This window comes from Megalops cyprinoides, chromosome 2 (genome assembly GCF_013368585.1).
Source record: "Megalops cyprinoides isolate fMegCyp1 chromosome 2, fMegCyp1.pri, whole genome shotgun sequence".
NCBI lineage: Eukaryota > Metazoa > Chordata > Actinopteri > Elopiformes > Megalopidae > Megalops > Megalops cyprinoides.
Window position 1 is genome coordinate 54,539,424 of NC_050584.1, and position 26,623 is coordinate 54,566,046.

The window sequence follows — 26,623 nt, forward strand, 5'->3', positions numbered from 1 at the left end:
GACTACTGAAATGAGATGCACTGTATACAGATACACTCGCATGTTGCCAGTGGCTTTTTACCATAGCACTGGTCACAGTGAACTACAGTGAAGTGAGTGCTCATTAGATGATAGGGGTTAGTTCACTGATGACATCTGAGCAATTCAGAGGCACCACAAAAATCAAAGGGTGCCAAGTGCCAGTGTGAAAAAGGAAGCTACCCTAGCTCCAGTGGAACAAAGCCAACACTGCGGGCTGCCAGTCATTTTCAGCAGATGATACGGCCAGTCTCGAACACAAGCTGTAGTGCTAATCCTGCACAAAAGACAAGCAATTTAACAAATGAGAAAAGGACCTTTCAGGGAGCATTTTTGAGGAAAATATTATATCTTATACAGCAGCAAATAATCCACCTTTGAGTGCCATATCAACAAGTGAGACTGAGTTGCAGACTTTGTGAAGCAGTAGCTGATATGGCTATATCAAGCAGATTTCCTTTAAGTAGACATTCTTTAATCTTCTTATTAAACCTGAATGTTATCATAATGTGTGCATTGACATAATTATATAATTTTGTGGCTTCTGGTGGGTTGTTGAAAATAGACATATTAGTTTTCGCATTATGTTAAGGACGTGTACATTTTTCTCTAACTGTTCAAGGTGCATTTTCTGTTTTGGAATATATTTGGATTAATTACAGTTTTGCAATCTTATGTATTTCTTTCTCCAGACTTAACAACTTGTGGTTCTCTGCCAGTAATCTCTTATGCAAAACCAAAGGTAACAAAAAATGTTTATCTAAATGGAGACATTGTCCGGTTTGAATGCACCCAAGGCTACAGATTTGTTGCTGCAGATTTTATACAATGTGTGAATGGGACTTGGAATCCCCCAATCACATGCACACGTGAGTAATCTTCGGCTGACAAAGGCTTTGATGATTTATTTCCTGTTAAACATAAATTGTAATAAAAGATGCATGTGTACCAAACACATGAGTTAAACTGTTGAGTGTGGCTTCTGTGTCTGAATGATAATTTGTTCAGAGGAAAACCTTATTTAATCGTGAGTGTTAGTTTATGGGTTGCAGGCCTGCTCTTGCATTTTGTTGACCTTAGACAGAGTGGTTGTTACATGTTTCTAGTTGCTGTTTTTGATTTTAAATGTTTACATTGTTTGCATTGTGTGTAAATCATTTATACCTTATTTACATCTGCATAAACTGACATGCTACTTACAGCAAAAAGTGAATTTGGGCATCTGAATTTGGGGCTCTTAATGAGCTTAAAATTCATCTTCAGTTTTTTTTTTTTTTACTCTGTTACTTTGTTCTGTGAAATCATGCATAGAAAAAAGAGATAGGATCAGCCTTGAATTATTTACCGTAAACGTTATTTTCTTTCATAATTGAAATTAAACAATAGCACAATTTGTAACAGCATACAGTATTGTGTCTAGTTTTGTCTTAATATTGTTTAGATTTTTAAGCAAATAAAATGGATTAATCACTTGCACTTAATCCTCCAAACAGCAACTGGGCGACCATGCGATACTCCTCCTCGTGTAGAACATGCAGTAATTACGACAAAATATCAGAAGGAATTTGGTCATGGCTCTAGAGTGCAATACAAATGTGATGAAATTTATAAGGCTGATGGACCACTAGTAGTTACCTGCAACAATGGGAATTGGAGCAGAACTCCAGAATGTTTGCGTAAGTAATGAAACATGGTGTTGTTGCATTTTAAAGGGTATAGATGAGGAAAAATCATCAGGGCTTTACTGTAGAGCTTGCAAACTACCAGACAGGTGTGCATGTTGTCTGTTTACTTTCATATATGTTTATCAAATATCATGAAAGACTCCCCAAAAAGATGGGAAACTTCAGCCATTCGCAGTAGCTGACAGTTTTGGGGTCCAGACATTTCAGATATGCTAAGCAGTATCCAGATCACTATTAGATGTTACAGTATGACTAAGGTGTTTGATAATGCAATATACAAGACACTTAAAAATTTATCTGGTAATGACTCATTCTGGCTCCACATGAAGAGCTGTGTATGCCTTTTGTTGAAATCTGTATCATTTTAGCCTCAAAATGTGGAAAGCCAGAGGTCCAAATCAACAATGCAGAGCTCAAGTCTTCCCTGGAAGAAATATTTGAAAATGGATCAAGAGTCCAATATCAATGTAAAGCAAAATTTATCCCAAAAGGTGAAACCACAGCAATATGTACAAATGGACAGTGGGAATATCCACATTGCACTGGTAAGAATGCTTTCTCAGATTAATAAATATGAAGTAATTGTGCAGCAGATGTGCAGCAAACGGGGTATTCAATGTGCTGCATAATAAAAATGTTGTGTTATATAATTGTGTTCTATATAGAAAAAGATTACTGTGAACTACCTACACTGCCACATGGGGCAATCTTAACCAAACACGAACCATACAGGAATGATGAAAAACTACAGTTTCAGTGCTTTGCTCCATACATGCCAACAAATGATGGCAGTGTCACTTGCAAGAATGGAGAGTGGGATGGACCAGTGGAATGCAGAGGTAAGTAGTCCTGTTTTTCACTGTAAAGGTTCTCAATTAAATGGTTTTTCAAAGGAGGTTTTAAGTCATTGTTGTTCTCATGGTATTTTATTAATCTTGGTTTCCTGTAAATGATGATCTCTTTTTCAATTTGATTTTCCAAATATTCTTTAGAATTTTCTGTAAACAACACATAGAAGTTAAATATAGATGAATAAATCCAAAATTTCAACATACACTTTATGACCAAAAGTATGTGGACAGCCCTCCTCTTTATTGACTTCAGGTGTTTCAGCCACACTGAATGTTAACAGGTGCATAAAATCAAGCACATAGCCATGCAATCTCTGTAGACAAACCTTGGAAGTAGAATGGGTCATACTGGAGAGCTCAGTGACTTTAAACATGGCACTGTCATAGGATGTCATCTTTGCCACAAGTCAGTTGGCAAAACTTCTGCCCTGCTAGATCTCCCCCAGTCAACTGTAAGTGCTATTATTGTCAAGTGGAAGCATCTAAGAGCAACAACAGCTCAGCCACGAAGCGGTAGACCACAGAAACGTACAGAGCGGGGCCGCCGAGTGCTGAAGCGCATAGCACACAAAAACCACCTATTGTCTGTTGAATCACACACTACTGAGTTCCAAACTGTCTCTGGCTGCAACATCAGCACAAGAACTGTCTGTCGAGAGCTTCATGAAATGGGTTTCTATGGCCGAGCAGCTGCAACCATGCCCAATGAATCATGCTTCATTATCTGACAGTCTGATGGACGAATCTGGGTTTGGCGGTTGCCAGGAGAGCACTACCTACCGGAATGCACAGTGCTTACTGTAAAGTTTGGTGGAGGAGGGATGATGATCTGGGGCTGTTTTTCAGGGTTTGGGCTAGGCCCCTTAGTTCCAGTAAAGGGTAACATTAATGCTTCAGCATACAAAGACATTTTAAACAATTGTATGTTTCCAAGTTTGTGGCAACAGTTTGGGGGAGGCCCTTTCCTGGTCCAGCATGACTGTGCCCCTGTGCACAAAGCAAAAAAAAACATGGTTTGATGAGTTTGGTGTGGAGGAACTCCAGTGGCCTGCACAAAGCCCAGACCTCAACCCCATTGAACATCTTTGGGATGAATTAGAATGCCAATTGCGAGCCAGGCCTTCTCATCCAACGTCAGTGCCTGACCTCACAAATGCTCTTTTGGCTGAATGGGCACTAATTCCCACAGACACACTCCAAAATCTTGTGGAAGCACTCCCAGAAGAGTGGAGGCTGTTATAGCTGCAAGGGGGGACTCCATATTAATGCCCATGGTTTTGGAATGGGATGTCCAATAAGCTCATATAGGTGTGATGGTCAGGTGTCCACATACTTTTAGCCATATAGTGTATGTGTATTCAGGCTGATAAGTAGTCAGGTGTCTCAAGGTATAATTTTTTAACTTGAACCCTACTTCTCTAAAGGATTGTCATGTTCCCCTTGTCCTAAAAAATACTTCCATCCTGGAAAGTCATGAAGACATGGCAAATGTCACTTTGTCCTTCAAAAGTAAGGGAATTAGCTTCACGGAAAGTTAGGGGACGTTTATTGCATTTCCAGACTGGTGCCTACAGATAGAAAAGAATTATCAGTCTTAATATATTGTTTCAGCTCGAGATGTACCATGCGGACCACCACCAGTACCGGACCATGGAGATATAAAAGAAAAAAAGATGGAAGGTGTTGTAATTAAACAGGTCACCTATCAGTGTCAAAGATATTATAAGCTGAAAGAATCAACCCCAGTAAAATGCCAGCAGGGACAATGGACACCAACTCCGATATGTTTAAGTAAGTGGCTTGTGTACAACTGCATTTCATTTAGGCATCATAATAACACAGAATGCCTGTCAAAAATAATCACTAATTTGTTAATGTATTCAGATAGTGTGAATGCCGGCAAAGTGACAGTAATAAACTGTAATAAAATAAAGCAAACAGAACAAACCGTACAGCAGTCACTAATGAAACTAATCAATACATTTTATTTTTCTGCAGGTCCTTGTGTGATAGTAAATATTGACTCAAGGTATAACCTTGCACAGCCAACTCAAACAATATATATTGAAGAGGGGAAAGAGGAGAAACTTCGTTGCAAAAGAGATTATTATTATAGGCCTGGTTGGAATTATTACTACGAAGCACCTGCAAGTTGCCGTAATGGACAAGTACAATTCACAGCATGTAAGTATATAATACATTGAGCCTCATTTGGAAGAATGTTTTCTACATCCGCAGGACATAACCTCTTCTTTTGCTCTGCTTATCTGATGTTAAATGAGTGCAGAGTGCTTCAACTATATAAAGTGCCTAAATTCAAGGCTAACAAAAAACCATGTGATTTACTCTCCAGTGCTACGCTAATTAACATGTGGCCCTCATTCAGATAGATGCCCATCAAAAAAGAACGGACAAATGCATGAAAGTTTTAGAATATTTGCACAAAGATCAGTTGCTCCTCAACTTTTTATATTTCTCCACTGTGTAGGTTATCGTATTACCATGTTTTGTTCCACAAAATGCATGTATCAAACAGCCTAGTCCTCAGTGCAATTGAGACTTTATGTGATTCACATATAAATTGGGGATGGTAGCAATGTTTATGACTGTCTTTGCATTGTGTCTTTAAGCAATGCTTAAAAGACTATGTCTTTAATGTATGATACTGTATGAACTTCTCTGTATCCTATAAGTTTTCTGAAATGGTATTCATTCAATGAAATGGTATTCACTCAATACACATATAAATATAACCACATGGGGTAATGAATGTTTGGGGCAAACTTTTCCACATGAAAGACATGAATGGTGCATGCAAACCCCACCCTTAAAAGGTGCCCGTGGTTGTTGTATGAGAAAGTAAAACCCAAGGAAAGTATTTTTGGGATGTACCAATCAAGTATGAATTGCGTTTAAGAGGGCCATTGACATTATGTTGTAGTGAAGGTCAGTTTATTTTGAAGAAGATTATCACATTGTCCTAGACCTAGCCTAATCAAATAGCCTAAGATGGGCTATTTGATTGCATTTGTGAATGAATAACAGTTCATTAAAGGGGGAGATTAAGCTTCAGACGTGGCCTGGTTAATCCAAAAACCTGGAAAGCAACATAATTCAGTTGCTTATGTTGGAAATATCCTAATTTGCACTTTCATTCATGGCCACCCTGTCACTCCAGAGAGTAGTACGGATGTCATTGGCATCTCACAGCCATCAGCATCCAGGTGTATTGACCAATTGGACATGGGACACATTTACATTTTTTGTATTGCTTTTGCTCTGTTAAATATATGCCCAACAATCACATGAGTGAAATCTTTGAACCAAACAAGCTGTCACTTTTTTAAAATTTCTGTATTTGATATAACCATTTTCAACCATTAACTAATCATTTTATGCAGGCACATGGAAAACATTGCTCCTCTTGGTTCCAGAACCTTTTTAATATCTTGGAAATATTCACACAGCTTTCACATTTAAAGTTGCATGTGTCTTACAGCTTAGTTCTGACAAGCCACTATATTAGAAGTCTGTGTGAATGATTGTCTACCGGGGGTTTACTTTTTCAGGGTGAAGTAAGTGTATCGGGAGCATGCATCTCTGTACCCTTATTTTAAGATGTATGCCCATGTTTAAATTAAATCTGAACACCATTACATGAAACTTCATCTACATAGTGCTGCCTATATAACTTTCTCTTATTCAAGTCCAGAGCTTTTCTTGAGACTTTACTCAACATTACCATTTTACTGTACTAATGATACCCTTATCTACATGAATACATTTGTGGTATGGCTCAGAACCTGTACAGATTTATGTTGTAGATTATAGTTTGAAGTCAGTTTGTTTTTTTTTCCTTGAGTGCATTTTCATACAAAAGTTGTGAATTAATTGCTGTCATTGTAGTGATCACTGAAGGTCAGATTAGGGTCAATTCTGTAACTGAGTTATTTCTTTCTTTGGCCAGTGCCAAAACATTACCCTACTTAATACAATGGCATTTTAATCTTCTAGGACAGTAAAGAGTTACTTCACTTTTAAACAAGATTCATGTATTTATTTTTGTAATGCTGCATACTTTATGTCCCTTCAATTTTAAGGTTACCAAGATAAGAATATGTACATTCTGTAGTCATCTGAAAATGAGTATGCAATCATTTCTTTATCCTCGAAATAACTGAACTCTTTTTACAGGTCAACAATACTGAGGCAAGGCATAGGTGAGTTTCCAGAATGTCCGCTGAACTATAAAGAGGCTTGCTTTTGTTTGAGGAATCCATTTTAATAACATTTAAGATGTGTATGCTATAGGTTTTTGATAGATTGTTCTGTGACCATTTGTTGTTTTTGCAGGTCATGGACTTTACGCCATCCACTTGAAATGAAGACACCGTCACAAGAACATTATGCAGTTGTTTATTGTAAACAAATAACATCAAATGTATAATATGTATCCATTGTCATATTCTTCTTAAAAGAATCGTCTGTATCTATATATAAGTGTAAAGTAGAAGAAAAAATACTTCACTTTACTAAGTAAAACATTTGTTCGTAATGTCACAGTTGTGATTCATAGAACTTTAGTCAAAAAATAAAAAAAGTCAAATTGATAAAAATAGGTTGGTGATTATTCTTTTTGACAGAGACCTGATGTAGCAGTGTCTTTTTTGTAGCCAGAACAGATAACTGATGTTAACTTTTGTTTACACCAATGGCATGGGTTTCCTGAACTCCTATAGTTCCTGAGCTCCTATAGTTAAAAGCCAGGTTTTGTGTGAAAATGCTGTAAGAGACTTTTAAAAAGGCCCTGACAAAGGACACATTACAGATCTTAACATATTTTTCACAAAGAGTAGGGTTCCCTGGTGCCCTGGTGAAGTTCCCAGCCTATCTCTTTTAGCCTAATAATCCCTCACAATTTGGGGGAGAATGTCTGTTTAGCAATCCCTCGCTCTCTTGTCTCCACCTGTTTGAATGAAATTGCTTTGTTAATTGAGGAATGTTACTCTGAAATGACTTGTATCTTGATCAAATACATGTAGGGAGAGCATGCTTGCTGACCCAGGGTTAATCACTATGGGCAAAATTCCACCAGGATTTTTCATAAGCCAAAATACAAAATTGCATTTTTAAGAATACTAGCATTGTATAAATCTGACATAGTAATGATCAGCAAATCAGCAACACAGTAAATACTATTTATTTCAGTTTATCTTAAATTCATAACCCAGGTAATGAATAACTTAATTCAATATGAGCACATCTATTTGAACTTCTTCATCAGATAGCTTTTCATCAAACAGTAAATTAAAGAAAACCACATATGTATGAACAGCTTTAATCCTTCCCGATCACACTATGAACAGGACCAGGAGTGACCAGTGGAAAGCAACTGCAGCTTTGTAGAAACTGGCATATGATTTAGCAGTCTTTGGCCTTTCACATAACAGTCATGGCGACGGTGAGGCTATGACAATTTATGAAAAATGAAAGAATATCATGCTGATCATTCATGCAACTTTTGTGCCAGTCACATGTGCCATTAGTAACTAAGTTGCAGTTATGAATTTATGTTTACATACATTTATGATACACTATGGCATTTTACAGTTCTGTTTAAGACTCCAACAGGTCTTCCATAAGGTCATAGTGTAATTTAAGTTTTCCATTTGCACTCAGTCTTTCTACAGTCTCTCTTAATCTTACAGATATTATAAATGGGTCAGCAAATATGTCTGCCAGTTTACGTTGATTTAGTTTTAAATGTGGAATTCATGGTTGACATGCATACATGTAACTGCTCAAGGACGGTGCAGGATGATGAAAAAGACATATATGTTTTTCTGTAGTATAGGAATTAGTAACAGGAAAGTACACCAAGCAAGTCTGGATTTGGAAATCTTTCTAAATAAATCTGTTCAGTCTACTGTATATCCTGATTCAATTTTCTGAAAAATTTCTTCCTTTGAACAACCAGCCATTCTCCAAGTGATTGGAGAAAAATGTCCCAATTGGGGTGGGCCATAATCCAGGCAGCATATAAAAACTACAGAGTCAATGAACTGAGTCACTGAGTAACTGAACATAAATGCCCCCCAAGCACTTAACTTGCTGGGAGTGTTTATATTGATTGTTTATGCATAACGTAACCAAATCATATCAAAATGGACACACTGACAAACGTACTGTGTGTACATGCACACATTTCCATCACAAACAGTTTCCTTTGCAGTTAATTTCTGAGCATGCATTGCTCTCAATTGACAATATCATTAAGTTGAAATGCTGTCCATAATTATTAGCTGTTAATTTTAGTCCCGTGTTATTACCCATTTCATTTACAGAGCCATGAGTAAGCCCACAAAAAGGAATGGCCTGACATACATCCTTTTTTCAAGGTCATCATAATAGAAAAGTAAGTTAGTGTGGGTTTAGTTTCATGTAGGCCTGTAGGATTGTTTTAAGAACATAACAAGAACATACGAATTATGATTAGTCTGTTGCTGTAGGTCAAAATTTACTAGGCACAGTATAGGCACATATCAATTTCCTAGATGTCAAGCACAAGAGAAAACCGGTGTTCGGGATTGCCTCATTTTTTTACAAGCTCTTGAAATAGTTTTAACATCTTTTAAAATCCTTCTGTTAATCGAATATAATATTTACATGGTTGTGAATCAGCAATATGAGTGAAGAAGGTAAAGCATGTCCCTACCATTCAAGGAGTTTGTCCAAGGAGTTTGTGTTACTGTATTTCCTCAATGTCTGGTTTTGTGTGATTCAGTCAGGAAATGAGTGGCAGAGAATCAGATAGGCAGTAGCGTCGGGGAGGCACAGGACGAAGAGGTGATGGATGAGCTATCGTAAATAATCTTGAAGAATTTAAGATTAAAGCATCTTGTTCCATTACTGGCACCTTCATGTCAACATGCCTACACTCTGCCCTTGGTAATACTGTGCCATTAGGCATATAGAAAATGCAGTATTATAGAAAAATCTGACAGTTTTTAGTACTTTTTCCCCTTCATGCCTATTTTGGGCTGTACCTTCAGTTTACCTCTGTGTGACAACCTCTGCACTTATGCAGGAGTACCACACAAAATTTTATTTTAGTTTGCGAATATAAAGCAATCATTTTATGATTTAATCACAAATCTGGATCAAACTTAAAGAGAACCACACTGATTTAATGTCCTGTGACGGGAGGAATATGGAACTCTTTCATACACACTTACACTGTAGTATTGTAATATCATTGTTCTATGTTGATACAGTAATACAGTCAAAAAATACTTCAAAACCTTCAGTTTAACATAATTTATATGCATTTCCATATGATATTTACTGTATATACCTTCCCTAGACACAACACAACAAGTAAGTGACAAATACAGAACCTTTCATTAAAGCAATTCATTAAGTGAATATGACTAGATAAATCTGATCAAACCTGATAAGTAAATCTGATCATGGATTTACAACACTAATTTTAAAAAGGTTTACTTTGGGCTCTGATTGTGACCACAGTAGGTTTTCATTTTTCTTTTGATTACCATTCAAGAAACCTGTTCAGTATTTTGGACAGTATCATGATTTGGTGGTTGCTGAAATCTGGAGCTTGATGTGGAGGAGACTAAGGTAGAAAAAAAGTTACTATTCTCAAGTGTACCAGGATAGAAACCTGTTATGGTTTGAGTATGTCACCAAAAACATGAATTATATGCGTTTAAAATATGCAATGTGAAATGAATACAAGAAACTGGCTGCAGAATGAAAAACAGCATGTTTATTACAGTTTGCATGGCCCTGCACTGTAGCTTGAAGGGCCATCAATGGCTGCCTAAAAACACATACTGAGCTTTTCTGATTGGAGTTACACACATGCTCAAAATGTGCTAGTGCATGGTCGTCAACAAACAAAAAGGACAATGGCAACACTCCTGTGGAAATAAGATATGAAATTTGATCCAATTTCTCATTCTGCCTTTGTACACAGTGGATACAGTGTACTGTCTGTACACTGTGTATCCCTTTTGAAATTCCCTTTTTGAAAGTTTTCATAACTGGGATAGTTCTGTAGTCCTCCTCTGTACACGCTTTGCTCTCTTATTCTGCCATTGCCACATTGGCAGCAAAATAACTGTCACAACACATCTGATAATCCAGGCTTCGGTAGCACATGAAACTGTGATTGTCTCAAACTGTCAGGGCTCCGCCCCCTTAAGCCGCAGTGTTTTTGTTTTCCCTGTCCTTGTGCTTTTGTTTTCCTTGTGTTCCTGCCCCGCCCGGCTCCCCGCCGGGTCCCCGCCCACCTGATTCCCTCATTGCCTGCACCTGCCTGCCTGCTCACCTGCTTCCCATCTCCTCGTTACCCCAGCCCTATATCTTCCCTACGTGTCTCTGTCTCGTTGCTAGTTCGTTACAGTAAGTTTCTTCCTGTCTCGTCCCCGCTTTAGTAAACCAGCACTCTGTTTGCCGTTTTGCCGAAACCTGCCTGTCTCCCGACTTCGTCCTTCGCCCGCCGACTTCAACCTGTTTGACACTCTTCGCCCGCCTGGTTACCGACTCTGCCCGCCCCGACTTCCGATCCTGGATCTGCCCCCGGACTGCTTCCCCGTGTTTTTGAACCCTGCCTGTCCCTGTACGACGAACTGCCCGCTGATTATAATTAAACGCTTGGCTACGTTTACCCGGTGGTCCGCGTTTGTGTCCCGATCCCCGTTCCTGACACAAACACAGCACATGACAGTACAGGTAAATCTCAGACATCAAATGGTCATCATATTCAAGGAAATGTCATGTAGAAGGAGCGTAATTTTCATACTTTGTTTTGGAAACCCTCAGCCAATTTCCACCTTTCCTCAATCAATGAAGCAACTACACCGAACATGTACAGTAAGTGATACTACTATAAAAATACAATTCAAGTTACTCCTTATGGATTACTGTTCATTGATCTTATCCAGCTTGAAGTTTTTATTGTCCTGTAGCAATAAAGCTTTAAGACACCAGTTTCAGTTCATCTGTTCGGTGAACATATTTCAGATGAATGTACATTTCATGAAACTTGCTGAGGAGAATTCTGATGCATTGTGTACTGTTTTATGTTTAGAATTTGCATATGTGTCTGTATGTATAATAACTGGTATGGTAAAAGAAAAAGTACATGAAAAATTCACCCATGGTAGCATTCCCCTATGAATAATACACTTTCCAAACCTGGGAAATATTTGAATGTATACTCACATGACCTGTAACTTTGATGGAATGGGGAAAAGAAAAAGAGGGGAAACCATGCAAATCTCTACTGGAAAAACCCTGGGAAAATTCAATCCAACATTATCCACAGGGTGGCAGTAAATTAATTTGTGTTAAATAAAATGATCATCATCTGCACATTTATAAAGAATTCAGTCAAACGATGTATTATTCTGTCCAAGTAGTCCATATTGTTTCACATCATCATTCTACAATAACAGTGGTTGCTTAGCATGTTGAGTGGTAATCATTGACATTACTATGTAAATACTTAATGAATTATTGTGTTTATTGTTATTGTGGTGGTTGTGGTTGTTGTTTCTGCTGTTGTGAGTAGTAGGATACACAAAATCAGAATATCATGGTAATGTCACACAAAATTAATGGTGACATAGAACATCCTAAACATTTATTGCAGATAGCATGAGTTTCCATAAGTATTTATCTAGTTCTTTTGTTCTTTGGAAGATTTTATATGATTATAATAACATAAGTGTTCTTCAGTAAATCTGAAATCTGATTGTGTTTTGTCATAGTCTTAAGGTTGTAGGTATATTTTGAACAAGAATAATTTTTATATTTTTATGCTGTTATCCTTATGTGTATTTTCAAACCAATGCAACGACTACAATGATGGTATGCAGTTCATATTGCTTTTCATTATAAAATGGGTCATTTTCCACAGTAATGTTTATGTTACATTCCATGTAAGTATTGTATTGGTAGGTGTCCTCCAGTGTTTGTTCTGTCTGTCTCTGTCCCTGCCTCTGTCTATCTGCTTCTTCAAGTTCCTGGTTTTTGACTGCTCCTGCCATCTCTCCTCTGCAGAGCCGGCCCTGACCAATTTAGTGCCCTAGGCAAGATGTTAGCTGGTGCCCCTTGCATTGCAGCCAATTCCACCACCACGGTTAGTTGCGGTTTTAAACTATTTTCTTTATGGTCAGAACATGACAAACACTAGCCAAACAACGGAACATTTCACAAATCTGAGGTACAACATTCAAAACAATTATAATGATAAAAGCTTTTTTCAACATCAAAATATGCATGAGTAAAATTAAGTAAAATTCTTTTTCAGTCCTTTTTCCTCAACAAAATAAATATCTTAATAGAAAAAGTGCTGCAGTGATACAGCACATGTAAGATGGCTCAGACTGCAAGGCTTAAAAGTGTTTTAAAGGATAATTTCAATAAATAGACACAGAAATCTTAATTCTGCCCAGCATGTCAAACCCTTTGTACAGATTGTTTGAAACATTTTATAAGTGTTTTAGCTGACAATGTAAACAAAATAAATAGACAAAAGAAAAATCTCAACTGTGGTCAGTATCTTCTGTACAAGTTTTTAACAAGCAAAGCCATTACCCTACAAGTTATGGGCAAGAAAGACAAGTCTGTCTCCAGTCTCAGGTTTTAAAGCTGCCCTGTGACCGCTGATAAGCTTCTTGAATCCTTCATTTTCCACAGTGCTAATGGAAAGCATGTCTTTTGCAATGCAATATGCGATTGCATTTGTGATGTCTTTGTGTCTTTTCACTTTATGTCGTAAAGCACGATGCTGGAAAATGCTGATACGATGGTTTGCTGCTGTGTAGTCGCACTGGGCACTGGCCTGGTTCTTGTCGAGAGTCCACTAACAACAATCATTTGGCCATGTAATTTCTTACTTTCTGCGTGTTCTAACGGGTGATATTGTTTCAAATGATAAAACAGGTTTGTGGTGTTGCCTGTCTTTGATGGCACGTGTCTTTGGCACAGTTTGCAGTGCAGTTTTTTGTCAGACTGTAAATAGCAAAAATATCTCCAAACTACTTCAGTTGAGTGACCTTTCTTGTCGACGATGTCTTCGTCCTTCGAGCTGGTCATGGGCACTGCTTTTTGGTCCAGACACAGTGGCTGTGGCTGTGAAATGGCTGTGGCTGTGAAATGAAATGTGTGAAATGTTCCACAGTGACAGTAGACACAACGGTAACTACTATGCAATAGATAAACTATTAATTCATCACATTACTTCTGTCTGCTTCCCGTTTTTCCTCCTGTTTTCTTCTTTTTCTTCCCTGGGTACCAGAGAGCTTTGGTCTTTTTGACATGATGTATGTATTTAAATTAGGCTAATGATGCTATCACGTCTCGTGATCAGTGTCACTCACTAAGTCGCCCATCCCCCACAAGGTAAGTCTAACAGCGGGGGGGGGGGGGGGGGGGGTCATTTGGGGTGCCCCTATGGATGGATGGCGCCCCTAGCATTCGCCTATACCGCCTATGCCAAGGGCCAGCTTTGCTCCTCTGATTGGTCTCCATAGCTGTCCATCACCCACCTCAGCATGCACTCTCCACCATCCTCCACTTTGTGCTGCTTCTCAAAGTCAAGGAAGGATCCTTAACGGCTGCATTTCAAAGATGCTACGTCATCGAATCCGCCGAAGGACTGTTCCTATGTCGAGGATCCTTCGAATTCTACCAAGGACTGAGTCCTTCGTTCAGACAATTTTCAAGGATGCATAGCGTGTATCCTCAGCGTCCTTAAAGCACCCACAATCCTATGTGCACGTACAAGAGTCTGTGGCGCGGAATTGAAGGCGGGACCTTTTCAATGACCCAACCTGCACATGACCCAACCTGTCCATTATCTGTTCTGTTATCTGCAAGGAAGGAGTCTTGCCTAGCCTCTGAAGGACCTGACCTGGAAGGACCCATCCTATCAAGGAAGCATCCTTGACTTTGAGAAACAGCCATAGTCTTTAAAGTTTTGTTTAATTTATGTGCAGAGCATCAGCCAGCTCTGTTACACACCTTCTGTAAATAAATACTGTGCACTTTCCCCACACTGTCTATCCACTGTGTCGCCCTCTCCCCAGAGAGCCCAGACACCTGCTGGGACGGAGTTTTACCCCTACACTACCAGAGCGGGACGTAACCATTTACTTGAATTGGTAGAGTGACAGTGTAGTTTTGTGCAGTTTTAATGGCCCCAGTTTTCATAATGTTGAACTGGGGCCTTTAAAACTGCAAAAACTGAGAGTGATCAAGTGTGATGCTTTCCATCAGCTCCGAGTGGTCACTCTCACAACAACTGCAATAAAAGGGTTTAGCTGACAAGGCTGTAATCAATTAAAGAGTCAATGTAAAACTAGAAAATATTGGATCAAAACCTTAGACTTTTCATTTCTGTTCTTTATAAAAATTGCTGTTGCTCTGGCAAATTGTCACCACTGTGTTTAATGTCAACTTTTGTGCAGAAAACCAACCAACAGTGGAATCTCAGCCAAAGCACAAAGTTTAGTGTCAATATCAACTTTGGTCTGACCATTTACAGGATTTAGAGGGCAAAATGTTTTACGGGAATATTTTGTTAATTCAGTAGAGGTCAAATGGGGTGAACATTTTAAATGACATTTATAGTCAAAACAACAACATGAAAAAATAAGTGTTTACAAGAAAGAAAGGAAAAATAATCGACATAGGGCCAGTACTTGGGTTGTTAACTATATGCAAACTGCAATTGCACTGAACCAACATTTTTAATGTGTAATCCCTGCCCTTATTAACATGCACATGTGTTTACACTCTACAGAATAGATCTGCCTGTCAGCCACTATACTCTGATTACATGCAAATGTGTTCTTTATTATTGCTCATTGCAAACTGCCTGAATGATTATCCTATGTCTGTGTTTGTGATTTGTGTCAGTTTGCAGGAGAGGGTCCACAGCAGTGGTCAAACAGAGTGCATTGATGGGTTCTGACATACATTCATATGAGTTGAATGTGTATTGTGCCAAAGAGTAATAGATTACTTTTTTAATAGGCTACTTTTTATTAGCAAATGGGTGAATCCTCATGCCGTCATCAGCCGATAGCAGCAGGCCACATTGATTTCATTCTGCTGGTGGATATTGGGGAGGGTAAGTCAGCCAAAGGTTTAGTCTGCTCCATTGCTTATCAGTCCCCGCTGCTGGGCAGCTTAGAAGGGACGCTGAGGTGTGTAAAAGAAGTGGTGTGTAGCATCACATGTTTTAGAGGACAGCACATGTTTGGCTATGTCCTCCCACATTGACAGTAGAGGTTTCAGCAATAGGGCTGGAATAATTGGGCGCTTATAAATAAGGGAAAATGTGGACAAAAGCATTGGGTATTCCAAATTTTTGGGAAAAAATAATAGTTGAATCATTCAACAAACACCGGGAGAGGGCAGAATAGGACACTTTTGGTCGTTTCACAACTTCAGTCTAAACCCACGCAATAAGCAACCACCCTCAACATTGGCCAGCTCGCTTTTTTCCCTCACAACATGTCTTACAAAAAGGGCTATTCATCAGATGAAAATTCTCAGAATTGTGTACGACCCTGGTAGCAGAATAAAGTCAGTCTGATCAAGAGTTTAAGAAAAATGTTTCCCCATACTCTAAAGCACTCAGATTTGCTGCAGAGGGACATCTCAGATCTAAGATCTGAGCAGCAAATCTCCCTCCCTCTGCTCCCCAAGCACCCCACCCCATGAGATACCAGCCTCATTCTCCCTACCACCTACAGCAATGCAATGATTAACTTGCTAGAGGCTATTTAATCACAGTGATTTTGCTTGTGTCTCACAAGAAAGAACATTTGCTGAATTGCATGTCAAGTTTGACCAATACAAAATGTTTGCTATTAGATATTTCTTTCTTGTATTATGGATCTGCTTTACTGCTGTGGTCAAGGCACAGAATGGTAAGAATATTTAATTTAAATAAAAACTACCTGTTTTAAAGACCGCTGGAAAATACAGATGGTTACCTTGCTGAAAGGTGCAATAGTACTACCTACAATGGAACTGAACCAGCAATTTTTGGGTTCAAGCCATAGTCCTTACCATTATGACACCAAGTTCAAGCTAATGTTCAGTCCTTATTATTATTATTTTTTTCATTTATTTGCCTAAAGAGTCAGTGACAGTTAATTGGTATCTTAAAAATGTTTTTATTGATTTATTGTATTACAATGCTACTCATTGATTAACAGTGAGAAACCAAAACAACAAAGAATGCAATTCCTGACAAGAATGTGAGTCTGTGTGGCAAGTTTTTTGCTGCTGTTTTAGTGGAAAAAATTACGGAGTACTAGGTTTTTAAAACTTACTTAAATATTTACATGCATCACAGTGATATCTTTTTCGTAGTATCGTCACTACCCAAGGGACCAGATGCCAAAAACAATACTGCTTATTCTGTTTAATGTAAAACAAAAATTTCAGGATACAGCTCAACAGCACAACAAAACATGGTTTGGCTGTCAGACCCACCAACTTAGGGGGCAGCGCCAAATTCAATAAAGGAGAATAAAACCACTAAAAATAAGGAGCTATCAACAATCTCACATTACCACAATTGTTATATGTTAATTCAGCATCTAAAAAAATACCAAAAGTATAACTGTTTGTATATCTTCTCTTCCACAGAATACTACCTAACAATTGTGTAAGCCTTTCAAGCATTTTTAATCAAGCAGCTAGCCTAATATTGAACACTGTATGCTTGAAAACTGCAATGGGAACTTAGTCCGTTAAATACCTGTAGCCATGCGATATTGAAACTTTCTCCTGCTGAAGCTCAGTAAGGTATGGGTAAATCAGGTTGTTATTGCAATGTGTTTGGTAAGCTCGTAAGGGTCTTTGATCTGGGCCAAGTCAAATACAAACATCCAACTGCATTAACAGGAACATTGTGCTGTTGCAGACACCATTGTTCAGATACACCATTCACAAAGTTCCTGGCTCACTGGTTATCAGGTTATTTTCCCATAGATTTGTGTTAATTTTGAAAGCCCAGAGCCCCCAAGTTTAGGATAAGAGTTTTGGGAGAGCGTAAAAGTAAGCGTAACGATAAATTTGGCTCCCTTTGGTTAATTTCAGGGAAAAAAGGCCTTATTTGGTGCATTTATTGTCCAGACTGCTTCAGGAGAAAGTGCTGATCCATGTTTCCTCTACACTTTCATGGATTTGTTGCAAACAAGCAGAGTAATTGCTGCTGGCCTGTCACTGACATTTCCCTTGAATTTTAAAACTTTCAAATATTATTTTACTCTTGCTTACACACATTTCTGAAATTTTAAGCACATGCTCAAACCTTTTAACATAATATTGACTCAAAAATCCAATATTTGAAAACTCTTAATGTAGTTTAATTAGATTATATCACATTAAAAAAAATGAAGCGTGAGTGCCTTCTTCAATTTCTGAAATTCTTTTTCCTCAATTAAATCACATTTCATTTGAAATTGGTCTTTTGGCAAAAAGTCTTACTTATCCTTCTCTCCATATTGATAATTGCTCCAAAAAAAAAAGTTTGGGTCTTACAAACCCTGATTTCAAGTCAGATAATGAAACTCATTCATGTAGTTTTATGTTTGATGTTTTGGACCCTTGTGTGACTCTTGTTCTTCTTTTTTCGTGACAGAAAAAACATGCCCAAGACCTGCTTTGGATAATGGATATCTCATACCTGACAAACAATATTATGATAAAGGTTCTTCCATTCATTACGCTTGCAATCCAGGTTATAAATCTTCAAACGTGGGATGGTGGGGAGAATTGACATGCGAATATGGTGTGTGGTCAGCTGTCCCACAGTGCATTGGTAAGGCAACCTTTTTAGTATTTGAAGACTTTATATAGTTGTAGTTTATATAGCCGTTGATACAAATTGTTTAAAATCAATCATACACCACTTTTACATCTACTTCAGCTGAGGTGCTGCTTACAAGAAGAAATTACTTTAGTCACACAGTCACTGTATTTTTGCTGAAAAACACAGAAACCATAGGAAATAAAGGAAGAACGTAATAAACTACAGTGGTATTTTATGCGCTTATTTGTATGGAAAATCCAGTGTCATACTTGTACACCGTTGAAAACTACATTAGTGGAGCTGCATGGCCCAGTAGTTGTACACAGTATAAATGCAACTGTCAGCAATCGGAATAAACTGCAGCGAAAGTCCCAGAAAGTAACAATTCACTGCCCATACATTCCAGGAAATTACAATTTCAACAACACTACATTATTGCTACTGTGTGCATGTACATTTACATACACACATACATGCTGTACATACATAGGCCTACATAAGTAAATAAAGTCAAAATAGAAGTCCGGCGGAAAACCTTTAATAAATACTCTAATGGGTATTCAATAATTTCATTATTTCATCAAGATTTTGAGTAACAATTAAAAGCATGTTTTTAAGGTCATTCATTTCAGTAATTAAAGGTTTATATTTTATAACCCAAGTAATAGTGTTTAAATATTCCCATGCTGAATCACCCACACACTGCCTCACTTTTTAATAATCATTATTTGGCTTTCTTTTCAAATTCTTAAAAACAAGCATTATACTCTATGACATATTAATTAAATCGTGTATAATTTTACAAATGATTCTGAACTGAAAGCTTTGTCTCATGAAGTGTTGCTGGTCTCTTACCGTAGCTCATTTGGCTGTATAAGAAACATTGTATACATCTGAAAATTGCACGTACATATTGGGCTGCACAAACAAACACAACAGTGTGTTAGTTAAAGGGATATCAATTAAACCCTGTTATACCAATTATAAACCTATCCCCTGTGCACATGTCGCTTTCCTTATATTATTTAGATGGTTAAGAAAATAAAGTGGATTAATCATTTGTATGTGATCCTCCAAACAGCAACTGGTCAACCATGCACTGCTCCTCCTCGCGTAGAACACGCAGTAATTACAGCAAGATATCAGTGTGAATATGGTCATCTTTCTAGAGTGCAATACAAATGTGACGAAAAGTACAGGATGAAGGGGGAAGAAGAAGTTATCTGCTCTGATGGAACTTGGAGCACCAGTCCACAATGCTTGCGTAAGTACAGTATAACCCCATGAGAGATTTGCCGCCCAGGGTGACGGATGAGGTGTGCAATAATTTGAACACAGTGCAACAGCATATGTGTTTTCCTTGGTGAATTCATCAGAACTTTTATTTTGAAATGAAAATTAAAAGGGATCGTACAAACACTGAAACTGAAAATAACAAATGTTAGCTCCCTGTTGTGCCCAACTGAAAAATACTCCCTTCCTATTCGGCTGGGCGGCCAAGCCCCTTACTGGTAGCACACGATCAGGGAAAGGCAACAGGATAGTCCAGTCCAGGCAAGGTTCATTATTCAGCTCAGGTACTAACACAGGCAAAAGGACAAAGCAAGTATTTTGGCACTCAAACAAAAAGGAAATCAAAACTCACAGCAGCAGTTTTACACACAGACAGCTCTTCAAATCTCCACAATATACAGACTTGCAGGCTTCTTTTATCTGAGCAGCTACTCTGCCAGGTGTGCTTAATAAGAGGCAAAGGTAAAACTAAGAGAGACTGGAGCCATTTCGGAGGAAGATACTGCCCCTCAATAACACCTGCCCTTGTTGTGTTAAAATTTAAACATGTTGTTTAGTGTTAGTTCTTGCTTTTTAAATGAACATTCTGTGTAGAAAACAAGGGTATTCAATGTGCTGTATGATACAAATGTTGCTATAATTGTGTTTTAAACAGATTACTGTGATGTACCTACACTATCAAATGGGGTCATTTTAAGGCAGCAAAACACATACAGAAGTGATGAAAAACTACAGTTTCTGTGCTATTTTCCATTCATGCCAACAAATGATGGCAGTGTCACTTGCAAGAATGGACAGTGGGATGGACCAGTGGAATGTAGACGTAAGTAGTCCTGTTTTTGAGTGTAAAGGTTCCCAATTATATCCTTTTTCAAAAGATGCCATAATTGTTCTTTGAAAATGTCTGTGAGTAAAAAACACATAGAACTGAAATAGAGATAAATAGAGATAGAGTTTTAGCATTAGTTCTTGCTTTTTAAATGGTGGTAAATACAGAAAATGTAACAAGACTTTACTGTAGGGCAGACAAACTACCAGACTGTTGTGCATTTTGATTTTCTTTTTTCCGTATGAAATGTTGTAAAAGATACTCAACAAATAGGGCATTTCTGTTTTAGCCATTGTTAGCAGCTACCTGTCCAGACAGCTCAGACATTTCTTAAACAATATCTTAAACAAGCCAGGCATTTCAGCTATAGTAAACAGCACTCAGATCACCATTATATGTTTCAGTTATCACTAAAGCGCTTAATTATGTAATAAAAAGATGGTACTAAAGCTGCCCAAGTACGGTATTGTATAAACAAGGAACACATTGTTTTTTATTTCATGTATCATTTTAGCGTCAAAATGTGGAAAGCCAGAGGTCCAAATCAACAATGCAGAGCTTAAGCCTTCCCTGACAGAAATATTTGAAAATGGATCAAGAGTGGAATATCAATGTAAGGCAACATTTATCCCCAAAGGTGAAACCATAGCAATATGTAAATATGGACAGTGGGAATATCCATATTGTGTTCGTAAGTATGCTTTTTCAATTTAATAAATGTAAAGTAATCACAATATCATGAACTAAAAAGTGGTAGTGATAGACATTCTGTGTAGAAAATGTCTGTTCAATATGCTGCATAAAAAAAATATTGATATAATTGTGTTTTATATAGAAAATGATTACTGTGAACTACCTACACTGTCACATGGGGCAATCTTAACCAAACACGAACCATACAGGAATGATGAAAAACTACAGTTTAAGTGCTATGCTCCATACATGCCAACAAATGATGGCAGTGTCACTTGCAAGAATGGACAGTGGGATGGACCAGTGGAATGCAGAGGTAAGTAGTCCTGTTTTTGACTGTAAAGGTTCTCAATTAAATGGTTTTTCAAAGGAGGCCATAAATGGTTTTAAGTCATTGTTGTTCTCATGATATTTTATTAATCTTGGTTTCCTGTAAATGATGATCTCTTTTTCAATTTGATTTTCCAAATATTCTTTAGAACTTTCTGTGAGTAAACAACACATACAAGTTAAATATAGATGAATAAATCCAAAATTTCAACTTACACTTTATGGCCAAAAGTATGTGGACAGCCCTCCTCTTTATTGAGTTCAGGTGTTTCAGCCACACTGATTGTTAGCAGAAGCATAAAATCAAGCACATAGCCATGCAATCTCCATAGACAAACCTTGGAAGTAGAACGGGTCATACTGGAGAGCTCAAGTATAAGTGCTATTATTGTCAAGTGGAAGCATCTAGGAGCAACGACAGCTCATCCACGAAGCGGTATACCACGGAAACTTACAGTGCGGGGCCGCCGAGTGCTGAAGCACACGTACAAACCACCAATCCTATGTTGACTCATACACTACAGAGTTACAGTCTCAACATCAGCACAAGAACTGTGCGTCGGCAGCTTCGTGAAATGGGTTTCTATGGCCGAGCAGCTGCACACAAGCCCAACATCACTATATGCAATGCCAAGTGATGGCTGGAGTGGTGCAAAGCATGCCGCCACTGGACTGGAGCAGTGGAAACGCGTTCTCTGGAGAGATGATTCATGCTTTACTATCTGGCAGTCTATTAATCTGGGTTTGGCGGATACCATGAAGTTTGGTGAAGTTTGGCTGTTTTTCAGGGTTTGGGCTAAGCCCCTTAGTTCCAGTGAAGGGTAACATTAATGCTTCAGCATACAAAGACATTTCAGACAATTTTATGCTTCTATGTGGCAACAGTTTGGGGAAGGCCCCTTCCTGTTCCAGCATGACTGTGCCCCTGTGCACAAAGCAATGTCCATAAAGACATGGTTTGGTGTGGAGGAACTCCAGTGGCCTGCACAAAGCCCTGATCTCGACCCCATTGAACACCTTTGGGATGAATTAGAACGCCAATTGCGAGCCAGGCCTTCTTGTCCAACGTCAGTGCCTGACCTCACAAATGCTCTTTTGGCTGAATTGGCACAAATTCCTACAGACACGCTCCAAAATCTTGTGGAAAGCCTTCCCAGAAGAGTGGAGGCTGTTATAGCTGCAAAGGGGGGGGCAACTCCATATTAATGCCCATGGTTTTGGAATGGGATGTCCAATAAGCTCATACAGGTGTGATGGTCAGGTGTCCACATACTTTTAGCCATATAGTGTATGTGTATTCAGCCTGATAAGTGGTCAGGTGTCTCAAGGTATTGAAAGTTTTTAACTTGAACGCTGCTTCTCTAAAGGATTGTCATGTTCCCCTTGTCCTAAAAAATACATGAAGACACGGCAAATGTCAGTCTGTCCTTCAAAAGTAAGGGAATTAGATTCACGGAAAGTTAGGGGAAGTTTATTGCATTTCCAGACTGTTGCCTACAGATAGAAAAGAATTATCAGTCTTAATATATTGTTTCAGCTCGAAATGTACCATGCGGACCACCACCAGTACCGGACCATGGAGATATAAAAGAAAAAAAGATGGAAGGTGGTGTAATTAAACAGGTCACCTATCAGTGTCAAAGAAATTATAAGCTGAAAGAATCAACCCCAGTAAAATGCCAGCAGGGACAATGGACACCAACTCCGATATGTTTAAGTAAGTGGCTTGTGTACAACTGCATTTCATTTAGGCATCATAATAACACAGAATGCCTGTCAAAAATAATCACTAATTTGTTAATGTATTCAGATAGTGTGAATGCTGGCAAAGTGATTAAAAAGTAACAGTGATAAAAAATAAAGTAAACAGAACAAAGTACAGCAGTCACTAATGAAACTAAACGATACATTTTATTTTTCTGCAGGTCCTTGTGTGATAGTAAATATTGACCCAAGGTATAACCTTGCACAGCCAACTCAAACAATATATATTGAAGAGGGGAAAGAGGAGAAACTTCGTTGCAAAAGAGATTATTATTATAGGCCTGGTTGGAATTATTACTACGAAGCACCTGCAAGTTGCCGTAATGGACAAGTACAATTCAAAGCATGTAAGTATATAATACATTGAGCCTCATTTGGAAGAATGTTTTCTGCATCCGCAGGACATAACCTCTTCTTTTGCTCTGCTTATCTGATGTTAAATGAGTGCAGACTGCTTCAACTATATAAAGTGCCTAAATTCAAGGCTAACGAAAAACCATCTGATTTACTCTCCAGTGCTACGCTAATTAACATGTGGCCCTCATTCAGATAGATGCCCATCAAAAAAGAATGGACAAATGCATGAACGTTTTAGAATATTTGCACAAAGATCAGTTGCTCCTCAACTTTTTATATTTCTCCACTGTGTAGGTTATCGTATTACCATGTTTTGTTCCACAAAATGCATGTATCAAACAGCCTAGTCCTCAGTGCAATTGAGACTTTATGTGATTCACATATAAATTGGGGATGGTAGCAATGTTTATGACTGACTTTGCATTGTGTCTTTAAGCAATGCTTAAAAGACTATGTCTTTAATGTATGATACTGTATGAACTTCTCTGTATCCTATAAGTTTTCTGAAATGGTATTCATTCAATGAAATGGTATTCACTCAATACACATATAAATATAACCACATGGGGTAATGAATGTTTGGGGCAAACTTTTCCACATGAAAGACATGAATGGTGCATGCAAACCCCACCCTTAAAAGGTGCCCGTGGTTGTTGTATGAGAAAGTAAAACCCAAGGAGAGTATTTTTGGGATGTACCAATCAAGTATGAATTGCGTTTAAGAGGGCCATTGACATTATGTTGTAGTGAAGGTCAGTTTATTTTGAAGAAGATTATCACATTGTCCTAGACCTAGCCTAATCAAATAGCCTAAGATGGGCTATTTGATTGCATTTGTGAATGAATAACAGTTCATTAAAGGAGGAGATTAAGCTTCAGACGTGGCCTGGTTAATCCAAAAACCTGGAAAGCAACATAATTCAGTTGCTTATGTTGGAAATATCCTAAGTTGCACTTTCATTCATGGCCACCCTGTCACTCCAGAGAGTAGTACGGATGTCATTGGCATCTCACAGCCATCAGCATCCAGGTGTATTGACCAATTGGACATGGGACACATTTACATTTTTTGTATTGCTTTTGCTCTGTTAAATATATGCCCAACAATCACATGAGTGAAATCTTTGAACCAAACAAGCTGTCACTTTTTTAAAATTTCTGTATTTGATATAACCATTTTCAACCATTAACTAATCATTTTATGCAGGCACATGGAAAACATTGCTCCTCTTGGTTCCAGAACCTTTTTAATATCTTGGAAATATTCACACAGCTTTCACATTTAAAGTTGCATGTGTCTTACAGCTTAGTTCTGACAAGCCACTATATTAGAAGTCTGTGTGAATGATTGTCTACCGGGGGTTTACTTTTTCAGGGTGAAGTAAGTGTATCGGGAGCATGCATCTCTGTACCCTCATTTTAAGATGTATGCCCATGTTTAAATTAAATCTGAACACCATTACATGAAACTTCATCTACATAGTGCTGCCTATATAACTTTCTCTTATTCAAGTCCAGAGCTTTTCTTGAGACTTTACTCAACATTACCATTTTACTGTACTAATGATACCCTTATCTACATGAATACATTTGTGGTATGGCTCAAAACCTGTACAGATTTATGTTGTAGATTATAGTTTGAAGTCAGTTTGTTTTTTTTTCCTTGAGTGCATTTTCATACAAAAGTTGTGAATTAATTGCTGTCATTGTAGTGATCACTGAAGGTCAGATTAATTAATTCTGTAACTGAGTTATTTCTTTCTTTGGCCAGTGCCAAAACATTACCCTACTTAATACAATGGCATTTTAATCTTCTAGGACAGTAAAGAGTTACTTCACTTTTAAACAAGATTCATGTATTTATTTTTGTAATGCTGCATACTTTATGTCCCTTCAATTTTAAGGTTACCAAGATAAGAATATGTACATTCTGTAGTCATCTGAAAATAAGTATGCAATCATTTCTTTATCCTCGAAATAACTGAACTCTTTTTACAGGTGAACAATACTGAGGCAAGGCATAGGTGAGTTTCCAGAATGTCCGCTGAACTATAAAGAGGCTTGCTTTTGTTTGAGGAATCCATTTTAATAACATTTAAGATGTGTATGCTATAGGTTTTTGATAGATTGTTCTGTGACCATTTGTTGTTTTTGCAGGTCATGGACTTTACGCCATCCACTTGAAATGAAGACACCGTCACAAGAACATTATGCAGTTGTTTATTGTAAACAAATAACATCAAATGTATAATATGTATCCATTGTCATATTCTTCTTAAAAGAATCGTCTGTATCTATATATAAGTGTAAAGTAGAAGAAAAAATACTTCACTTTACTAAGTAAAACATTTGTTCGTAATGTCACAGTTGTGATTCATAGAACTTTTTGACAGAGACCTGATGTAGCAGTGTCTTTTTTGTTGCCAGAACAGATAACTGATGTTAACTTTTGTTTACACCAATGGCATGGGTTTCCTGAACTCCTATAGTTCCTGAGCTCCTATAGTTAAAATCCAGGTTTTGTGTGAAAATGCTGTAAGAGACTTTTAAAAAGGCCCTGACAAAGGACACATTACAGATCTTAACATATTTTTCACAAAGAGTAGGGTTCCCTGGTGCCCTGGTGAAGTTCCCAGCCTATCTCTTTTAGCCTAATAATCCCTCACAATTTGGGGGAGAATGTCTGTTTAGCAATCCCTCGCTCTCTTGTCTCCACCTGTTTGAATGAAATTGCTTTGTTAATTGAGGAATGTTACTCTGAAATGACTTGTATCTTGATCAAATACATGTAGGGAGAGCATGCTTGCTGACCCAGGGTTAATCACTATGGGCAAAATTCCACCAGGATTTTTCATAAGCCAAAATACAAAATTGCATTTTAAGAATACTAGCATTGTATAAATCTGACATAGTAATGATCAGCAAATCAGCAACACAGTAA

At 38.0% G+C, this 26,623-nt stretch overlaps 2 protein-coding genes across 2 annotated transcripts in view; both read left to right on the forward strand.

Moving 5' to 3' along the window:
* The window catches only part of LOC118772980 (complement factor H-like), a 28,829-nt gene extending 20,349 nt beyond the window's left edge, over positions 1-8,480 (forward strand). Inside the window, exons 11-18 of the mRNA XM_036521692.1 lie at positions 711-887; positions 1,512-1,694; positions 2,072-2,248; positions 2,369-2,542; positions 4,166-4,345; positions 4,553-4,738; positions 6,749-6,774; positions 6,908-8,480. Of these exons, the coding sequence (XP_036377585.1) occupies positions 711-887; positions 1,512-1,694; positions 2,072-2,248; positions 2,369-2,542; positions 4,166-4,345; positions 4,553-4,738; positions 6,749-6,762 (1,091 nt within the window). The 3' untranslated portion in view covers positions 6,763-6,774; positions 6,908-8,480. The remainder of the gene's footprint in view (positions 1-710; positions 888-1,511; positions 1,695-2,071; positions 2,249-2,368; positions 2,543-4,165; positions 4,346-4,552; positions 4,739-6,748; positions 6,775-6,907) is intronic.
* A 7,905-nt stretch (positions 8,481-16,385) lies between these two features.
* LOC118772981 (complement factor H-like) lies at positions 16,386-26,040 on the forward strand. Its single transcript, XM_036521693.1, has 10 exons — positions 16,386-16,521; positions 18,246-18,425; positions 19,498-19,680; positions 20,365-20,532; positions 21,053-21,229; positions 21,374-21,547; positions 23,099-23,278; positions 23,487-23,672; positions 25,681-25,706; positions 25,840-26,040. Exons 1-9 carry the CDS (start codon positions 16,452-16,454, stop codon positions 25,692-25,694), a joined length of 1,332 nt encoding a protein of 443 aa, XP_036377586.1. The 5' UTR covers positions 16,386-16,451; the 3' UTR covers positions 25,695-25,706; positions 25,840-26,040.
* The last annotated feature ends 583 nt before the right edge of the window (positions 26,041-26,623 follow it).